General features: G+C 36.8%; 1 protein-coding gene across 1 annotated transcript; it reads left to right on the top strand.

Annotated features, from left to right (window-relative positions):
• Window positions 1–13,628: 13,628 nt before the first annotated feature.
• Window positions 13,629–15,485, top strand: LOC115921275 (general transcription factor II-I repeat domain-containing protein 2-like). The gene has a single exon (XM_030978599.1). The coding sequence runs from the start codon at window positions 13,629–13,631 to the stop codon at window positions 15,483–15,485; it is 1,857 nt and encodes a 618-aa protein (XP_030834459.1).
• Window positions 15,486–22,694: the final 7,209 nt, after the last annotated feature.

Raw genomic sequence — 22,694 nt, 5'->3', positions numbered from 1 at the left:
AAAGGGCAGAATAGTGTAATAATGCGTTGTCATTGTTTTTGAGGTCAGAGAATATAATGCTAATATATTGTAATCAAATTGACGTCAGAATTACTTCTGAAAGCCATCCTGGAAATAACTTTTGGAAACGGTTACCCGGAGCCTAAAGGAGGTGGAGGCATCAATGGTCAGAAGCTAAATAATGACCGGGTCTGTTGCTACGGCTCCCTGCCTGCTTAACAGCTCAAATATGATACATACGTGCTAGTTCAACCCATAGCATTTGACCAGGCACCAACAAACCTATAATAGTTGTGGTATTCTCATAAGATTGCAGCAGTCAAAGAATCCTCAATTCAATAAATTGTATTCTCAAATGCATACCCACAACATGGACATTTGTTTCGTTCACCTGTAAAATAAAGGCTGACATACACTGTTGGTCATATTGGTGGAATAATCATTTTTACCCCAATTTATGGAATGATTTTGACAATGATTTATTCCTAATAGATCTAAGTAATAGTATACATTCTCAGATTTTTGTGGATAATAATTTGTGAGTGTTTGTTTTGTGTGACTGCTAATTAGAATGTGTGTGCTAATATGCTAATCAACTAGGGGACCTACGTCCTTAAGTCATAACTGAGAGTGATGAGGATTAATGCCTCACAAAAGAGCACTAATATAGCTGATCGACACGGTTTTGAGCCTGGGGCCTCACAGTTACGAGCCCAATAAACAGAACACCAAAAGGTAACCTCTTTGGGAGTGTATTTTAAGTGATTTTAAAGTATAGTGCCTTTTGAACTAGATTTAAACGTTATCGACACGTGCCTTCATTTAAACAAAAAAGGTACTTCTGTTCACGTTTTCATCTAACCTAAAAACCACCAGTTTATCACGCGACTGGAGTAACGTGATTCCACTTACCTCTGTAAATCAAGTGTTTATGACCAAATAACCACTTGACCAAGCAACGAGTATTTTGTCAGTTAACCGATGGTGGCGATAAATACGTAATTTTTTGGTCTTGTAAGCACCTTTATTGATTAGTTTCACAGGTTATCCAAGGTTGATGGTAATAAGCACGTTACTTACACCGGCTAATCGTCTTATTGTTCTGTCCGTGAATCTCTGGTTATATTCAACTAGTTATTCTGAGGTGTCTTACACACCTCTTTAAAAGGTTTCAAAGTTACCATAAATTTCTTGGTTATGATCACGTGGCTCAAGCTGATTACTAATCTAAGCTGTGAAAACGTGATATGTAGGTGTGAAAATTAGTAATTATTAAGTGTTTTAAAACACCTTTTTAAATGGTAGTCAAAGTTGCCATAAGTTCCGCGGTGATGATCTCGTGACTCAAACGGATTATTGATCTAAGCTGGTCATACGTGACTTTTAGGTGTGAAAAATTAGTCATTATTAGGTGTCTTAAAACACCTATTTAAATGGTTTCAAATATACCATAACTTTCTTGGTGATGATCACGTAGTTAAAACTGATTACTAATCTAAGCTGTGAATCCGTGATATTTAGGTGTGAAAAATTAGTAATTATTAAGTGTTTTAAAACACCTTTTTAAATGGTAGTCAAAGTTGCCATAAGTTCCGCGGTGATGATCTCGTGACTCAAACGGATTATTGATCTAAGCTGGTCATACGTGACTTTTAGGTGTGAAAAATTAGTCATTATTAGGTGTCTTAAAACACCTATTTAAATGGTTTCAAATATACCATAACTTTCTTGGTGATGATCACGTAGTTAAAACTGATTACTAATCTAAGCTGTGAATCCGTGATATTTAGGTGTGAAAAATTAGTAATTATTAGGTGTAGGTGTCTTAAAACACCTATTTAAATGGTAGTCAAAGTTTCCAGCACTTCCGCGGTAGTGATCTCGTGACTCAAACGGAATATTAATCTAAGCAGGGCATACGTGACTTTTAGGTGTGAACAAATAGTCATTATAAGGTGTCTTAAAACACCTATTTAAATGGAAGTCAAAGTTGTCAGCAGTTCCGCGGTGATGATCGCGTGACTCAAACGGATCATTAATATAAGCTGGGTATTCCGTGTTTTCCATGTGTGAACATGAGTTATTCTTGGGTGTCTTGATGGTTTCACAGTTACCATTTAAGTTCCGTGGTGATAATCCCGTGACTGTTGGCATATTTCTATTTTCACCAGTTGATAACTGACTGTTGGCATATTTTCATTGCACCAGTTGATAACTGGAGTGTGCATATTTCCAGTTGCACCAGTTGATGACTGAGCGTTGGCGTATTTCGAGTTGACCCAGCTGACACCAATTCATTTGCATATTGAATATGGGGTGCGTGCAGATCTATGTTTTTTAAACAATTTATCTGAATTTACAGCATATTTCTTAATTACTGATGATTTAGTTATATGCAATTCATTTCGAAAATACTACAAATATAAATTACTAGTTATTAGGACATTTCGCTACTTCGTATAAATAGTTAAACATGAATAAGGGAAACATTAACTGTGAACTAAAATAATTTTAATAAAGTACAAGTATACGAAATTTTTTCGATTAATTCAATTATGTAAGTCTACTTATTACCAATGCCCTTACATTGGAAATACAGACGTACCAGTATTGAAGTATTGTTGCTGTTCAACTGGTTGGAAGTTTTACCAAATGGTTCTAATGGCTCAGCTAGACCAGTTGAATTATAACTGGCCTGGATCAACTGGATCATTTAGCCCATTTCAATTTCCAGGGTTACCAGATGGCATTAAATGGTTCATCAACTGGACCAGTTGCAACTAGCTTTCTCTTCTGGGATGTTTGCACCCCCCCCCCCCCCACCCAACCCCCTCTTATCCCAAACTGCTTCCGGCGCGCTTGGATCCAAGACACGATGTTCAGAAACGGGATGAGAACGTCATTATTTTGGTTCATTTATTGTGTAACATTTGCGTAATTATTGGGTTGAACGCGGGTTACAGTAACATACTTCCTCTTCGACGTAAATTTCACGTGAATGAAGAACATGATTCATCTCAAGTCAGCCTCGTAATATTCACGTGAATTTCACGCAGCTATTTTGACTAAAACTATCACTAACGCTTCACGTGTTTCTGTGACGCGATAATTTCGTTTATGAAGATGTAATTTCATAACCAAACAAACACGGGAGTATTAGGTTTACAAACCATGGTCTCCAAGGTAGGGATAATCACGTTATTATAATGGTGATATTGCAGTGACAATTGCGTGATTTAGTGAACGTGTGTTTCAAGTTACCTAATGCAATAAACGTATTAACACATTTACGTAAATGTCCGGTGTTTGAAGAACGTAACTCTCCTCAAGTCGATACCTTGACATTGACGTGATTTTCACGTGATTTTGTTTATTGGGAGGTCATTGCTTAGCCACTGAATTATGACTGTACGCAGCAGGGGCTAGGGTACAGGGGCGCCCCTACAAAATAACAAATAAAGAAAATGCAACAAATTATCAATAATTCATTGCATTCCCCCCCCCGTCTCCGACATGAATAATTTCTATGTAGGACCATGCATTATGGTTCAAGTCATGGTCAAACATAGGATATTTGTTAAGTTTTGTCACTTACAGTGAACCTAGGCACTAGGGAAAAATGTTGACATAAAACAGACAATGTTACATCACTATTAGATTATCTGTACCCATCAACCCTATTTTTTACCGGGAAAAAATATTTCATTATTCTAGCCCTTCGTTTTGAAAATTACAATAAGACTCTGAGATCATATGGTGGCTATATATTGGTAGGATTTTACCACAATGATGGTCCCAGGGGCGCATTTCTTTACACCAAATTAATAAAATAACATCAGAAACACAATTATTTTTTGAGAAGCCCAAAGCTAAAGAAATTCCTATCATTCTACTCTAGTCCTTCTTGTGTTGAAATCCCAATTGATTCGAAGTTCACATGGCGACCATATTACCGGTAGATTTTTGGGAGTGGGGGTTCATTCAGCCTTCTTGATATCAAACTGATGGACCGACATCAGAATTGGATTCCCTGTAATTATAGAAATCTTATTATTTTTGTTCGAATCCAAAGGTGTCCTTAAAAAAAAAAATGGTATGGTACGGTCGACATCTGGGCCAAATTTAAGGCTATTAAAACAATCTGCACCAAACTGTCATTATCTTGCCGTAACATCCCCAACTAATTCAGTATCAGAGTTATTGCCAGAATTTTTGAACAAATTAATAAACTTACAGCAGGTCTTCCAATTACTGTTTCCTTTACATAACAGGTCATTTTGAGATCACTTTCTGCTGCCTGAATAACGATCTCTTGTTCTGGATGGGCAGGTACGAATTCGTGTTTCTCTTCTTTGCTTTCTACCATCTGTTGCCGAAGAAAATAAAATAAATTAAACAGGCTGTATACATATACCAAGAAAAAGAACAACTAATGTCCCAGCAACAAAACTTGATTATGAACCAGTTTCTATAAAATAAAGTTTAAATCAAACAACACACTTGTAACTTAAATCTTTCTCATAGATGAAGAACACCTCAGATTGGCAGAATTTTGGCTGGAAAAAATGCTTCGTCGGTGGTGTTGTTTGTCTTAGTCTGTTGTTCTTAAGCTCTTAAGAACCTCTATTGTACACCAAATGCAATGTATTGTGAACATTTTTTAAACATAGTACTTTAGCTATAGATTCATCGGTAATTCTTTCGATAAATAATGTATTTTTTGAAAAGTATGAATCAAATACTGTGGATGTTTGCCACAATACAGATTCCTTAACTGCTGGAACAATAATTTACCTCGCAATTCCCTTTTATGGCATCATAGAGGTGTGCACGTAAGATGACAGGTGTCTTCTGTCGGGCTAAGTTCTTTTCTTTAAATGGCCGACAGCGCATCTTCTTTCGTTTGAAGTAGAAATTCCTGATTCTCAACATAATCTTCGCCCAGGAAAAATGATTCATATTCAGTTTGAGTACATCTTTTGTGACGGTGCAGCTAGGTATTCCATACCTCGGCAAAATACTTCGTTCTTTAACAACTGCATCTATAATCAACAATTTTGGGGGGAAATTCAGGAAAGTTATGGACTAATTGAAGCGAGGGATAGACATGGTTTTGAAAGAAATTTAATAACAAGCAAAGGTAAAAACCTCTGTATAGAGTCATTGTGGGTTCATTCTTATAAGCAAAGTTGGGTAGAGGTGTTGAGGTCCGATGGATAATTCTCCGGATTGGAAACCATGTGGTAAGGGGTTCGAATCCTTCTCACAGCGCTGTCCTTTGGCAAAACATTGATCTACACTTGCCACACTCAGCCCAGGTGAGGTAAATGGTTACCAGGCAGGAATAAATTCCTTAACATTCTTGAGCGCTGTAATGGCAGCCATGCCTAAAGTTATTACAAAGTTTTGGTATGGGGTCATGTATTTGGTTCAAATTAACATATTGGAACCATATGCGTTCCTACAATATACATTGATCGTTGTCGCGGTTGAAATCGAGTCTAAAGTTATGAAATTGTAAACAATAAACTCGTTGTACAGCTTTCTCTCAAGGTCAAGATATTAATTTAACTATGAAACAATGTTTATTGACTCAAATCGACCAATTAGCTATTCCCGTTTGGAAATTATATATTCCAACTACATATTCTGAGATTTTCATGGTCGCAGCTACCATTGTACGGCCATAGGCGCTATTTGAAATTTATCACAATTTACCGGGAGCACCGGTAAATTTTTATATTCAATTTTTCTCGAAAACAGAAGTGTTTTAGGGGCTAATTTTTTTAGTGCTTATAATACATCCACAGGGGCATCCAAATATATCAAAATTGTAAAGATTCATTATCCACCCAATTTTCAAAATCTCCCAAAACTTTGTATTACCTTTAAGCCAGTGTAATAATGGAGCGCCAGGAATGGCAATGTGCCAGATATTAAGCGCTACACACGACTCTTATTATTATTATTATTAGTTAACCTTTGACATTGTTAACATTCTTGCACAGACACTGGTAGCACGTAGGGCCGTGTATCTCAGATTTAACATTGTTAAACCATGGACTTACTAGGTTAAACGATGCCTTAAGGGTATACAATCTCCTTTTAGGTAACGCCCTCAAATGTCCATTTTAATTAATTATCTTAAGATAATTACTCTTTAATAAACAGTACTCTCAGGCATTCATGTTTTGTGTTAGATTGGACGTACATTTATGAACTATAGTGCATATTTATTGAGCATCGTCAATTCATAAGCTCTTTGTCTGGGCTTGTGTCACGAAGGTGCTCATGAAACGCTTCTTGATTTATTTATTTTCTATGTTTCCTTTGTTTTTTTATGTTCAAAAGATGTAACCTACGGGTCAGAGACGTGGACGCTAAGGAAAACTGACCGTGATAAACTGGAGACCTTTGAAATGAGATGTCTGAGGACAATAGCAGGAGTCCATCTTCTAGATAAAATTAGAAGCGTAGACATCAGAAAGTCATTGAAAATCTCAAAGTCAATAAATGAGGAAATATCCAACTGCCGCCTGAAATGGTTTGGACATGTGGTACGTATGCCACAGGAACGCCTACCAATACAAGTCCACACCAATGAATTTACTGTGCCACGGCCACCAGGACGTCCTCCCCTGAGGTGGAAAGACCAAATCCGCCAAAACTCTGGATTAAGCCTGGAGGCTGCCCAACACCAAGCCCAGGACAGAAATGAATGGAGGCAAACCACCCGTAGGAGCGCAAGGGGACACTCCGTCCTGTGCACTTAAGTCAAGTAAGTCAACTTCTCAGAGTCATATTGCAGTCTTTACAGAAACTACAAAGGAAAATTGCAGGAAAGAAAACCTTAACTGCATTTCCCTTAGTAATAGACCAATGTACAATAATAATAATATTTAATGTTTACATAGCGCTTAATAAAAATGTCTCTAAGCGCGTTACAAATATACTATTACCCCGGTCATTGGATTCAGTGCTTGCCCGCACACAACGTGTGCACAATCCCCACTCCCTGGGGAGCATTCCAGCCAGGCGTTACATGACGCTCAAAAACGGTTTGACCAACAATGACGGTCGCATTCTACCGGGTACCCATTTAACACCTGGGTGGAGAGTAGCAAGTGCAGGTTAATATCTTGCCAAATGATATTAGTGCCGGGATTCGAACCCTCGACCTTCGCATCTCCAAGTCAAACGCCTTAAACCACTCCACCACGACACTCCTAGTCCCTATAATACTTTACAGACTCCTATACCAACTATATTTTCTACATATCTTTTTTGTTTTTCAGGATACCAAAACTATGTTAACTATCATGTTATGTCCCACGCCACCTCCAGGTTTTCGTTAGGTTTTGAGTATAACCTGCATTTTCCAGCCAAAAACTCTGTTACACAGTTTTGGACTTGACATCAATTTAAAAATACCGATTATGAACGTTAGCTGACATACTTTTCACGCTAACATAGTTTTCAGAATACCACCCAAGTTCAATGATAACTTGATTGTGTGTCACTTCTGCCAATTTGGCACTGGATCCTGTTTATAGTGCATCAGTGGTATAGAGTGGGGCTATACGTTGAGGGGCACAGGCATCATGAGGGGGGGGGGGGGGGGATTGCACCTGTCATATAGGTGGATGAAATACAAATTGACATGGCCATTGATGAAGGGAGGGATCGTTAGGCAGGACAAGCGGCGGAGGTCAAAGCATTTTCACAATATATATTTTAGGGACAGTTTTCCTCATACCTCATGTAACAACGCCATTGTCCAAGTTCACGTTCAAGTTCAATTTTATTGATCGTGCAACATTAATTAACATACATGTACTCATCAATTTATACAAACTACAAAATCAGGAATAAATACAACACACAATAGAACATGAGTACAGAATGGTATAGGAGTTGGTATAGAAACATAATAACACAGATTACAACCGTAGACATACCTACTGGTGATATCGTTATACGATTAAATAGGCAGATTAACAAAGTATAAATAAATGTGCAGTATATCCATACAGTGTATATCCTTAGTAACTGATTGTCGGGCATGTAATTTTAGAGCAGGAATGTCTTCTTAAGATTTTCATATCAAGTTTAGACCAATTCACCTTGTGCTAGTCAGTGTCATTATCGATTCATGAATCTCAGACTTACGGTTTATAAAGGGGCTCTGAAATTATAGCTGCCATGCACAATGGAAATTGCTTTGTTCTGAAATAATTGTTAATATACACATGCCTTCGTGGCCTTGATATGTAAAAAAAAAAATCTACTTGAATTATTCTGAGCAATATTTAAAAAAAAACACTAAAAGATATTTGATATTTTCTCTTCTTAAATATGACATCCTTCAACTTTTCAATTAGAAAACCTAAAATAAACTTTTTGAGTCACTTACGATCAAATGTTCTTATAGTCCTCATACGGTATTGCTTTTAATGGAAAAAGGAGTTACATTTTTTTCAAATTAACTTATTGCTAAGTGTTTCATTTATTTGCAAAAAGGGTTTTGACATTAATGATATTCATTGACTACCATTGCTCCATAATGTGCATACATGTAAAAGATGTACTTACCGGGTGAGTATTCTCCCTCTCCCGTATACAAGACTGCCATCACACTATAGTATCGTATAATCACAGCACAGTGAGGTATTGTGTAAGTCACCGGTAACTTAAGGACTAAGTCATCAGGGGCTATACACTGTACACCAAAGCAGACTGACATCTCTTCTTTGCTGTTGCCAAGATTGGGAGTATCTGTCAGGACTCTCAGAGAAATGTCCTGCGGCGCTTCGCTGTCAATTGCACCGGGAGGGATCTCAAGTTCAATTCCGAAGGGATCTAGCTGAAGTCTGCCACCTTCAACTCCAACTCTCTTACAACATTCCATCTTGATTGGTTTGACATTTACTTCATCTAGTATGAAAATCATAAGAGATATTTCCATTAAATCCTTTCTGCAAACCCTCTGCAAACAATAGAATACATAATTGTAATTCCAGCAAAATATTAAATATAGGTTATAGAGCACTAAGGAGCAATGTCACTCTGAAGTATCCTTTTCATGTCAGTTATCTTTTAAAAGGCGTCTTTTTCAATTTCTTCTTTAAAACTATTACTTAGTTTAGATTCTACGTTGTGGAAAGATATATGGATTTAGATATACAATCTTTGAGATTTAGCAATTTACATGAATGATGTTATTTTCAACTTAGGATTTAGAACAATTACCTTTTACCGATCTGTCATGAATATATTGTTGTAATACAATGAAATAATAAGATAAAAGAAAAAAAATGTAATTTTTCCTGTTTTTCTGTCTTTTGCCGAACAATACAAAACCTGCTACTTGCTAGAACCACGCATGGTAGGCCTATTTTCACTAAGACACATCTCTGTTGGATACTGGATAGTGTCCACAATTTTATGTATGTATACATGAGCTAGTACTACTATCGCTCTCATGTCGTCGAATCATGAATACATTAAGCATTAACCGGTAAAAAGTATTCAAAAAACGTTATTCTTTTGTTTTGTGTCTCTGCCATGTCTGTGAATGAAATGGACATGAAACAACAGAAAGATCCAGAGAGACGCATTTATTTTCTTTCCTTATTCTCCAAATAAATTTCTGCTGATATTGTTCAAAGCACAACATAAACCTGTTTCATGGGGCAGGCTTTCATCGACAATGTGATCCCCTTCTTCCTCACTGTTCTGGGTGTCTCTCTGTTCTTCATGCACTTGGACCCTTGCTGTGGTTCCAACAAGCTCATCTGTGAGATACAATCAGTCAATAACGGATTCAGAATATAGATCCTTTCCATTTAGGCTTCTAATATAATGATTACAAATTCAATTTTCTTATAAAACAAATAGCAACTTAAAAAGTACACACAATGCATTTGAATATTATAATTTAATTTATATGCGGATGTGAGATCTGTATTTCAAATTTTGATTTGTGACAAACATCTTCAAAATTTATGAATGAATTATGGTATTTACTACAACTAATTAAATATTCATTTGTACAGATATTGTTTGCCTCATCCCAACTATAGGCTCATTCACATATGCCAAGGTCTTTTGCGGTGACTTTTTGTATCGTGTACCCACCTGCTGGGTGTCCAGACAGGTTGGTTATCTGATTGGCAAATATTCCCAGAACTATGTGTTAAATCAGGCTTGCTTTTCATGAATTCAATCCGACTGCGACAGCTTCATCTTTGGTCAAGGTAAATCCAACCTTTAAAGATATTATTTCCCTTTTGCAGCCAACATAAAATTCTGTAGAACTTTGCAGGAATTATGAATATGTCATATATGTCCTATCTGTGAAATTTAAATGTTAGCAGTGTCCTAATATTCAAATTATGCAAGGAAACCTGTTTACTTGTTAGACTTTACTTTCAGAAACTATTGAGTGACTGACTGGCCTTTTTTTCTTCTTTGGTAATAACATATATAAAATGAGCTGTAAAGGGTACATGAGCATTTGTCTACATCAATAACCCACTTTTTGTAATGGCCAAAATCAAACTGATTGAGCATAAAACGTATGACGATTCGGTACAATGGTCTGAAAATCAGACTATTACTTACTGGCTCAATAGCTCTTTAGTCGATTCGACAACTAATAATAAGACATTTCCAACCACACCTTTTTTAAGGGAAGTTCTGAATTAATATTATCTTTCAAATGCCGTTGGGATTTAGCCATTTCATGTTTTTGGCCTGCAAACAAAAAATGGGACATAGTACCTTTGAAGCAAACAATTCTAAATGAAAGCAGACAAATTAGAGAAGCAAACTAGTGAGAGTTTGAACGAAATGAGACAAAAAATAAGAAAATTATATTTGTTTTAGATTTAATTAACTCATATGTCAAAGATTCATAATTTTCTTATGAATTGTCCAAATTATTTCAAACTTCAAGCTTCCATACAAAAAGAACTTATTACAAGGATCAGATTGCCAATTAAATATCTGAACATACATAAATAAATAAATAAATAAAATAATAATAATAATAAAAATAATAATAATAATAATCCTACTATTTAAGGTGACTGTGGATGGAACAGTAGCTTGTGCAACTGATTTATAGCATGTGTTCCAGGCATAAAACTGTAAGGTGTAAGGTGCAGATAAAAGAAACAAAAGTGTGGTAAACCGCTGCAGTGTACCCCGGTATATGTGAACAAGCCTTTATTCATTAAAGGTAATACAAAGTTTTGGTATATATGAATTCGGTTCAAATGAACATATTGGAAGCATATGCGATCCTACAATATTCAGTGGTCGTCGTCGCGGTTGAAATCGAGTCTAAAGTTATGAAATTGTAAATAATAAACTCTTTAAGTTGTGTAGCTCCCTCTCAAGGTCAAGATATTAATTAAGTTATAAAATAATGTTTCTCGACTAAAATTGACCGATTAGCCATTCCCGTTTGGAAATTACATATCACAACTACATATTCTGAGATTTTCATTGTACGGCCGTAGACACCATTTTAAATTTATCAAAATTTACCGGGAGCACCGGTAATTTTTTTATTTTACATTTTTCTGGAACTTAGAAGAAATGTTTCAGGGGCTAAATTTTCTAGTACTTATAATACATCCACAGGGGCATCCCAATATATCAAAATTGTAAAGAATCACTATCCACCAAATAAAATATTATTAACCTTTCCCAAAGCTTTGTATTACCTTTAAGCTCTGTAAGTACAAACATATATACATGTATAATCCCAATAAACTCACCTATTGAAGAAGTTGCGGAGGGTGGGGAGGATGGGGTGGTCTTCCTCTCAGCCTTGAAAGGCATCCTCGTACCCTGCTTAGAGTCTTCATGTGATGCCTGACCTTTATGTTCAACTGTGACCTTTACATTAGGATACATCTCTGAAAGTTTGTGGATGTCAGTTTGAGACAACGGGCTTTCCAGATTTAAGAACTTGAGTTCTCGGATCGAACTCTCTTCCCCTGTGCTCTGTGGTGGATGACTGGTACTCTGAGGAAAGTCAACCTTGCACCTGTCAAATGTCACGACAGTTACTCCTTCAAGTTCATTTGACACAAGATGCATTAGGTCAGCCATGGGTACAACTGCTGATGCACCTTCAAGTTTTAGCTCCCAACCTGAAGATGTTCGGAACCACTTAACAGAGGTAAGTTCTGCACCTCCTAGCCGCACCTTTTCTGCCTCAAAAAACTTCAAACTTGGACTTATCACATGAAATACATGTAGCACATTCAGTAATGTTTCAAATCTGCAGCAATCATCCGTCTGAAATGGTTCAAGATGGATGTTTGTCAGACGTGACAATTTGTACGATTCAATGAATTTGCCTGACTTGTTCGATAGACATCTTCCAAAGCCTGATAACACCAGTGATACAATATTTGGACAGGAGATAGAAATTTGGAGAAACAGGCTGTTTGTAGTTACATCATCTGAATACCTGTCCCTGTATCTTAATTTAAGCTCTCTCAAGGTTGATGATGAATTGACCTCAGGAAAGTGTGCTTGATCGGATGGAGAACGTAGATACTCCATTTGCACATCTAGACTCTTTGCATTTGGAAACAAATTACTTAATTCCAATAGTGTCTCCTGGAGTGTTTCAAAATAAATCAGGGACTTAATGCAAAATGTGATGACAGATATCATAGGCTTAGGCATAGGCTTAGGCATGTGGGTAGATTGATGTGAATCTATCATGTATAAATCAATGGAGAAATGCTTCACTGTCGGACACAACGGAGCCAGTATGGAGATGACCTCTGGGAGGAAATCGGCATCTAATAGTACAAGATGAGTCTCATCACCGGTGCTCATCCACTTGATTACATGTAGCTCCCGTCCAGCATCACCCCTCATAACAGTGTCCTGCCCAGATTTCTCGCCTGAATAAAAAAGACAATTAAACAACCAATTTGTGTGGCCTCCCAATTCACAGGAAAAAACACTATATATCATTATATAATTACTAATAACGATCTTGCAGTGAGGTATTGATATCAAATTGAATAACACAACCATATACTCTACATAGCATATCCTTTTAGTTCACGGGTGGCCAACCCGCGGCCCGCGAGCTCCTTTAGTGCGGCCCGCGGAGCATTGAAAAAGTAATTATAAAAATAGCTCATCAATGAAAGGCGGCCCGCATAGCAGCAATGAAATAGGGTAAAACATTAACACACAGCTATCTCTATTTCCATAATTTGTTTTTATCATTCAGAACATATTGACTCGTGATACATGGTTGATACAAAACTCCTCAAATTCCCTCTCATTACACGTGCATTACATTAACGTCATTAACATCACTCGCCATCTTAATTTTAGTTTGTTATTTCCGCACGCAGGGACGTTTGTAATATACAAATGTTGTGAATCGAGAAATATGTTTGAAATGCCATACTTGTCTTGAAACTTACAACCCTTTTCTCCCGTCATTGAATTTTCTCATGAATCTTAATCGTAAACTTGATAGTCCACTTCCCTTTACGTCGCGTTCAATTGGATGTACAGTGCAATAAAGTTAGGATATTCTTTCTGCTGTGTTCTTCATTAATTTGTTTGACATAAACACCAAAATGGCATCGACTTCGAGAACTGCAAAGAAAAGGAAAGTTTCTGACGAAGGCAGAAACTTCAAATCAGATTGGTCTCTGAAATATTTCTTCCTAGAAGAGAAAGGCAAACCACTTTGCCTCATTTGTCACCAGATTGTGAATGTAATGAAGGTAAACAACATTGCAAGACATTATGACACGCTGCATCGAGCAAATCATGGAGAGTTACAGGATGAGGCTAGAAAACAAAGACTTGACAAATTAGTAACCGGACCGAAACGTCAGCAAGAGTCATTTGTGAAACCAACCATTCTCAAAGAAAAAGCTGTGCTCTCTAGTTTCATCGTCTCCCGAATAATAGCAGAAAAGTGCAAGCCGTTTTCAGATGGGGAATTTGTGAAAGAGTGCATGTTGGCATGCGCTGAGGAACTATGTCCGAAGGAAAAACAAAAGTTCGAAGGTGTCAGTTTGTCCCGCCAAACAGTCACCCGTAGGATCGTTGATATGGGCGATGACAGTAAGGAACAACTCCGAAATGTAGCAGCAAACTTTGAGTATTTTTCTCTTGCACTCGATGAAAGTACGGACATCTCCGATACATCTCAACTGTTGGTGTTTGTTCGAGGAGTAGATGCCGACTTCTCGGTTTATGAAGAGTTGGTGGAAATGCGACCAATGTCAGGCACCACGACCGGATCAGACGTAGCAGCAGAATCAATCAAGGGCGTCGAGAACCTTGGATTGCAGAACTCATGGGGAAAACTCAGTGGAGTTACTACTGATGGTGCCCCTGCCATGGTTGGTGCAAGATCAGGAGCCGTGGCGAAATTGATTGAGCATGCAGATGAACATGGTGAGACTGGAAACGATGGTTTGTTAACGTCTGAACCCCATGAGATAATGCGATATCACTGTATTATTCATCAAGAAGCCCTGTGCCCAAAAGTTCTTGGATTTGAAGAGGTCATGAGTGCTGTTATCAAAGACGTTAACTTCATTCGATCACACGCACTTAACCATCGACAATTTAAGACTGTTCTTGATGAGTTGGATGCCCAGTATTCTGACATTTGTTACTTCACAGAGGTTCGGTGGTTGAGTCGTGGAAGAGTCCTGGAACGTGTCTTTGAGTTGAGGAATGCTATTGCGGAATTCCTACTTAGTAAAGACCGCGAGTGCCTGTTGACCAATCCTGAGTTCGTGTCTGATGTTGGGTACCTAGCTGATATTACTTGTCACCTCAACAGTCTCAACTTGGAACTTCAGGGAAAGGCCAAGAACATTTTGGATATGATTGCCAGTGTCAATGCTTTCACCAACAAGTTGAAGCTACTCAAACGCCAGTTGGCACACGAGGATTTCAGTCATTTCCATTCACTCAAATCTTTGGGAAATGAACGCCGATCGGTGCAGGACTACGTTGCATCAATTGATCGACTCATAGAGCAATTCACTGATCGCTTCGCTGATTTCCGCAGGCATCAATCTGACTTTGACTTGGTATCAAATCCACTTGGATTTGACGTTGATGCTGCACCTAATTGCGTACAACTTGAACTGCTGTCTCTCCAGAGTGATCAATTCATCAAGACAGACTTTCAGTGCCAGGTCAGGAACAGGGATTTACTTCCATTCTTACGTGAACTTCCACGAGAACAATTCCCGAACATTCGAAGACACGCCAAGATAATCTTCTCACTGTTTGGAAGCACATACCTCTGTGAACAAACATTTTCTCTCATGAAACTTACTAAATCAAAACTTCGATCAAGGTTAACTGACGAACACCTTGAAGCATCTCTTCGGCTAAGTACGACGGTTCTGAAGCCTGACTTGCCGAAACTTGTCAATCAAATGCAGCCCCAGAAATCACACTAAAAAGTAAGCCTGGTTTTTTCCACTGATTTTGTTGTTTGCTTGTTTTTTTGTTTTTTGCAAAATTGTGTGTGTGTGTGGGGGGGGGGGGGAGACTACCTACGGCCCGCCAAGTTATGCCAATCGTTAGCTGTGGCCCGCGAGCTTTAAAAGGTTGGCCATCCGTGTTCTAGTTGATAAACACCCAATTCAGTAGACAGTTTTAAATACCAATATAAAAAATCTTCCTTTAATCGATAAAATGTGTTCACTGACGTTTCTCCTCACTATTACAACATTATATGCAATGACTAAAATGATTGCTAACCCAATTACCTAGACATTTCATATACCTACATGCAGGCGCGTACGCAGGATTTTTTCAAGGGGGGGGGGGGGGGAATAATATTTTTAAATCGGGCCGAAAGAGGACTTTTTTTTTTTTTTTTTTTTTTGGGGGGGGGGGGTCTCGAAATTTGAAAAAATGACATTTTGTTCCGTTGGGGGGGGGGGGGGGGGGGTAAGGTCAACTTTTTTAGGTCAGCCATTGGTATAATTTTTATTTGTTGTTATTCAAAAAAAATTACCAAAGGGGGGGGGTTTCCTCAAAAATAACCCTCACCCCCCCCCCCTGCGTATGCGCCTGCCTACATGTACACTACGTTCTTAATTTGATATTTATCTTTTATAATTATGTAATACAAACCATAATCACAAATTATTGGGCTTAATCTCTACGTGAAATGTTTATTAACTTCATTGTTATATATAATTCTAATGTAAAATGTCATAATGTAAATGTCATATTGCATTATTTTATCTTTTTTTCTCCTCTTTTTGTTTTTCCCTTTTCTTATTTTTCCTATTGTGTTGTTTTCGTTTTTTACCATTTGTATAAAGCTGTTGTTTTGTTTGTAACTACTCTTATTGTCAGTTCTTGAATTTGTATTTTCCATCCTTATATGCAAAACCATTATGTAAAACAGCTTGCGAGCTGATCAATGTTATCCTGTTAAAAGATGTTTTAATAAATAAATAAAATAAATAAATAAATTCCAAATAAAATGCTTTAAAAAATGGTAACCTATATTGTTAAAGGTAATTTGGAAAGACTATTTCAACAAGCACCATGAGAAATTTAATCTAACATTGGGGGGGGGGGGGGGGGTTGTCTAGATCAGTACTGGAGTTAAAATACCCCACAAAATATTTTCTTTTTTCTTTTCATCCTGATCTCAACTATATGGCTCCATCAAGCACATGTGATAAGTTAAAAGACTTTATAAAATCTATCCGGATATTATACTGAATTACTGAATGTTGTAGATTGATAGTTCATGTACTCTGTATGTGTGTGTATATACCACAACGGGAATAATAGGAATTAAGTAACTTTGTGACTTGATTCATGCAGGCATATGGTAGCTTAAGTCATGTTATACAGTCTCATAACTTTAACTATAATAGAGTGGTGAAGTGTGACGTCATCAAAAAATCTATTTTTAGAATTTCTCAATTTAGGAGCCAGAGCATATAACACTGAGTTCCTATTGGGAGTATATATATTCAGATGGTCATATCTCAGCCAATACCTAACATATTCAATTGGTTTTCGACATTTGGACATTATTTTTGATGTTCTTTCGGAATATGAAGAAAAAAAATTGAGAAATTCTAAAAATAGATTTTTATGGCGTCACAGCTTCGGTACTCTATACACTGTCGCTCATAAAGGTGGAATATTTTTTTTTATCCCAATTTATGGAATTATTTTAAAAATAATTTCAAAATATTAGATCTAGATAAAAGTAAACGTTCTCAGATTTTATTGAATAATAATTTGCCAATGTGTGTTTTGCGTGACTGCTAAAGCATCTATATGCTACTATGCTTATCAACTAGGGGACCTATGCCCATAAGTCATAAATGACAGTAATGAGGATTAATCCCCCACAAAAGGGCACTAATATAGCACATCGACGCGGTGTTGATCCTGGGGCCTCACAGTTACGAGGCCTTTGCTTTGTCACTGAACCATGACTGTACGCAGCGGGGGCTAGGGTAGGGGGCAGTTTCCATAAATTTAAAAAAACCCAGAAAATGCATTAAATTTTCAATAATTTATTGCATTTTACCCCGGTCCCCAACATAAAAAAATACTCTGGACGGCCATGCATTATGGCTCAAGGCATGGGCATAGGTCCCCTAGTTGATAAACATAGTAGCATATACATGCTTTAGCAGTCACGCAAAACACACATTGGCAAATTATTATTCAATAAAATCTGAGAACGTATACCATTATCTAGATCTAGTATTTTTAAATTATTTTTAAAATAATTCCATAAATTGGGATATAAAAAAAATATTCCACCGTTATGAGCGACAGTGTAATAACATTAATAATAATAATAATAATAATAATAATAATAATAATAAAACAAAAATAATCATAATAATAATAATAATAATAATAATAATAATAATACAAATCATCATCATACAAATAGCAATAACCATATATACAGGGGATATTCAAGGTGCCTAAAAAGTCCTATTAGTACCCTGGCTTTAAAGCACTGGAGCAAATAATAACTTCCTGTAGGGTTTCAATTAACCACAAGAACATCAGATAAGACATGTTCCCTGAAAAGCATGGCTCTTCAAATGCCTTCATATTATAAATATGCATGTAACATCGTAACAATCGGGGGGGGGGGCCGGCTTTTTACGCCATGTGTTCGTGTAGTCCCATATACATCTTTCTGTGTACAGTGTTTGTAACTCTACCAAGACTTGGCCAAATTTCTTATCATTTTGATGATTCCAGAACCTTGCAATACACACAAATTCTTATATGCTAGATGATCAACCTTTTCTGGTCGGTTCCACATTACACCGTTTCTTTCACAATGCAATCGCATGACCAGAACTCAACTTTACTTCATCTTTAAAGCCATAACAATACAATACATGGTTCATGTAATGCTTTTTAAAGGGTTTCAACACCATGATTTTGAATCTTATCTGATATCTTTTCACATACTTTCTCTTCTCTGCATGAAAGATGGATAGGTGAGCCAATCATACACACTCAGTCTTCGAGTGTGAAGTAGAACTCCTTCTAACTCCTTCGACTATGAAATGTAATAGAAAAACATGAAAAGGTCTCATAAGATATTTCTTACTCTCATAATTGATGTGAATTTACATTACAAACAACATTATTTTGTCAACTTTCTCTTGGATTATTCCAAGGCAGATGGGCTAGAACAGTGTTTTTCAACCAAAAGAAAAGCAAAATGGAGATAAAGGACCTGTAAGGCGTAGATGCCTGCCGTGTACGATTTATTGTCCATGACTTTCCTTAATGGGTTCATCTCATATAGCATATGTTTAAATATATGAGTAGGTAGGATACATGAATTTTACACAAATGCATTTCCTACTAGGAGATACATTTCCTTTTGGGATTTTATGAATAACCTCAGGGCTCCCGGGGGGGGGGGGGGTTGGAGGGGAGCCTTCAGGTGCTCCCTAAATGATTTAATATTGGATGACTTGACAAGTATTTTGAGTATAGCACACTTCTTAGTGCCTTTAGAAAGAAAATCATCTCACTATAGTCTGATGCTCTTAAAATTTGTTACATTTGGGCCTTTACAATCAGATTTTGGTGCCCGAGACATATTTGGCCATCTCAACCTCATACCCACAATGCGTCTTTGCATTTTCATATGGAAACAGAGATTTACTGTGCTCCCATTACCGCATAAACTAGTTTCAAGCGGTCCTCTACTTTTGTGAGTAGCGTATCAGGACAATTACCCCCTGGAAAATCAGCCCCCAAGAAAACTTCCCCCACCCCCAAAGACAATAGGGGTTTTTCGTTTGTCACGTCCACATTGTCAACGTCAAAGATGTGACGTCATTTCGCCGATTTGCGCATGCGTCGGGTCGTTTGGCGTTGTCAGGCCAAATTTGCGAACCCGTTCATTACTGATTTGAGGTTAGTCAGAAGACTAGTGCCCCGTCGTAAAAATTACGTCATCTTGCTACATCGCAGCGTAAATCAGAAAAACAGAAAGTGATAGAATGATAAAAACAAAGAATAATATTAGGGAAGATGATAGAAGGAAGAAACAAAGGAAAACATGAGGAAAGACAGAAAGAGAAAGTGATAGAATGATAAAAACAAGGAATAACATAAGAGAAGGTGATAGAAGGAAAAAACAAAGAATAGCATTAGGAAAGACATAAAGAGAAAGTGATAGAATGATAAAAACAAAGAATAACATAAGAGAAGATGAAAGAGGGAAGAAACTAAAAATAACATAAGAAAGACAGAAAGATATGGTTATAGAAGGAAGAAACAAAGAATAACAGAAGGAAAGACAGAAAGAGAAAGTGATAGAATGATAACAAAAAAGAATAACATGAGAGAAGATGATAGAAGGAAGAAGAAAAAAAAGAATAACCTAAGGATAGATAAAAGAGAAGATGAATGATAGAAAAACAAAGAATAACATAAGGACTGGCAGGAAGAAAAGTCAAAATTACATTTGCTCTTCTTTGGAGGTGTTTTGATATGCCTACATTTAGACATATGAAGATACACAGAATCAAGTTTTTCTTTAGCATACCAACAGAATAAATGGACTTGGGCAACAATGATCGATGGCTAAGTTATGCATACAACCCTTGAGTGATTGTAATGTTTCTTTTTTTCTAGATCTGTGAAGCTTGATCATATGAAAAAAGTTGAGGAAGGATTTAAAGGCATTTATAAAGCACGTGATCATGGGATATTGAAGGTATGGGAAATTAGTGTTTTGGAATTATGAACCTTCAGAAGAATATAATTTTGGAAGTAACCCCCATACGATCATATATCTAAACATTGTGCCGGTATCTAGGTACCATAAGAGATCATTGTTTTCCATGGGGAAGACTGACCTTTCTGACAAGGCAGACTACACAAGCAGAACAACGAAATACATGGGTTAGGCAGCAATGATAGATGGCTACAATTAATTTGTGCATACAAACCTCGCATTCTGTAGTTGCGTAAACAGATGAATCTTGGTCGGCTGTCTTGCTTATCTGAAAAGAGTTGAGGAAGAATTTAAGAGCATCTATAAAGCATGTGATCCCACAGGACATTGTGACCCAAAAGAGGTTTGTTGTGGAGTTGTTTCCCTAAGGGGAAATTAAAGGTATGGGAAATCTTTTTTGGAATATACTAACCTTTAGAAAAATAAACCTTTGGAAAGACCACCACTATAATTATAATCATATATCTAAACATTGTGCCGGGTATCTAGGTACCGAAAGAGATCATGGTTTTCCATTGGAAAGACCGATATTTCTGACAAGGCAGACTACACAAGCTTTTTGCCTCCTTATTATATAGCTTTCACAGCTTTTTAAGTGAAGGCATGTTTTGTAACTATACTCATTGCAATGAAAAACCTTGCCCAGTTATATAGTAAAAGGTCATGTTGGGTATACACTTTGACCCAAAGTAAGAAATAGAATTGAAAGTCTCGAGCACACAACCTTGGATGGGCCAGCCAGTTTTGTAGTTGAATCATCAGACCTTTCTCCTACTTCATGCTTCATCAACTGAAAAAAATTAAATCATATTTATATTAAAATGTAGCTTCCTTCCAACTTTATTTATATGTACGAATGAGAGTTTAAGCATGTCAATGTCCATTAGTAGAGGTCAAAAATTAGCTTGTCATAATCTCACAAAAGTACACATAAAAACGGAATGCTCAGCATAACATAAAGTTCATTGCCTCACAAATTATAATGTACAGAACTTCAGGCACCTCCAAAGTCCATGAATTTAATTCGTTTCGCACTACATGGTAACGGATATTTTCAGCTGCCTTTCAAACTTGAAAAGTTGTATAATCACTCCTGGGTTACTTCTTTGACCCAAACCAAGAGAGTTTTCATTTCATTTCACTTCATTTCATTTCATTTATTCAACCAGTATAAAACAATTTACAATGAAAATACAATATACAATATACATTATAATGGTTAGGACCCCTAAGAAGCAGAAATCTGCTTGTAATCGGGGCCCTGCAAACCAACAATAACAAGATAATGCACATAAATTAACAATACAAAGTTAAAGACTTGAATAATACAAGTACGCACCCGTACATCAACACACATACACACACACACACATCCATAAAGAAGGTTACAGAGAAAGAATAGAAAGCGGCGAAAAATAGGACAGAAAGAGATAAACGTAGAAAAAAGATGGGAAAGAGAAGTACCTACTCAACCATGGATTGAAAAATACTTGTTTTTATACATTGATTTAAATCTGGTAATTGTAGAACTGGATCTTAAGTCATGATTCAAGGAATTCCATTCCCGTACCCCAACAAATGTTATATAATTATACAGTGAAGTTGAACAACAGAGTGGCTGATGTAAGTTTAGACTTTGACGAGTGGGGTAATTGTGAATAGAAGATTTTGTTCGGAACATATTATTAAATTTAATTTAAACATAAATATACATGTATTAAGTTTGATCAAATCATATACAGGAATAATTTTCAGTTTAATAAATAATGGTAAACTTGGAGACATATAATGAATATTTGTTATTAACCGAGCTGCACGTTTGAGATAAAACAGTTGATATTATCTGATTCCTTTCACATACCTTGGCCTGCCTTATAGGCTTCGTAGCTGGATTGTCAGCCATCTTTGATGTCTACCAGATGACCTGCATGATAGATAGAAATAGAATTCGGGTTGGCAGATAGTGCTAAAATAATGAACTATTGTATCTGCCAGGAAGAGCTCTTGTGAAGCAAGAAGATGCAGTGACTGTCATTATCTTATTTTGTCTGATTCAATTGGATAAAAGGGAAATTCACTTTGGCATCAAGTTGACTGAAACAGAAGCATACAATGTATAACAAACATGAGAGGCAGGTTATAGTGACATTCAGTTTGAGGAATGTCTAAAATGTATTTAATTATTAACAATGTTATGGGTTTCAAAGTTTCCAATGATCAAACACAAATTGGCAGCTCTATGCAAATATTTCCGCATTTTTAGGGTGCTGGTTGTAAAAAGAAATCCGAAAAAAGACACCTTTCATTTAAACACAGTGGTAGTATATTATACACAGGCCTCTTATATTCTAATGTATAAGGTTATAGCCAGTTAAGGCACACGACCGATTTGGGGGAC

This window comes from Strongylocentrotus purpuratus, unplaced genomic scaffold, assembly GCF_000002235.5.
Source record: "Strongylocentrotus purpuratus isolate Spur 01 unplaced genomic scaffold, Spur_5.0 spur5_scaffold_1, whole genome shotgun sequence".
Classification (NCBI taxonomy): domain Eukaryota; kingdom Metazoa; phylum Echinodermata; class Echinoidea; order Camarodonta; family Strongylocentrotidae; genus Strongylocentrotus; species Strongylocentrotus purpuratus.
Note: the sequence above shows the minus strand (reverse complement) of the source record. Positions and strands in the feature narration are given on the sequence as shown.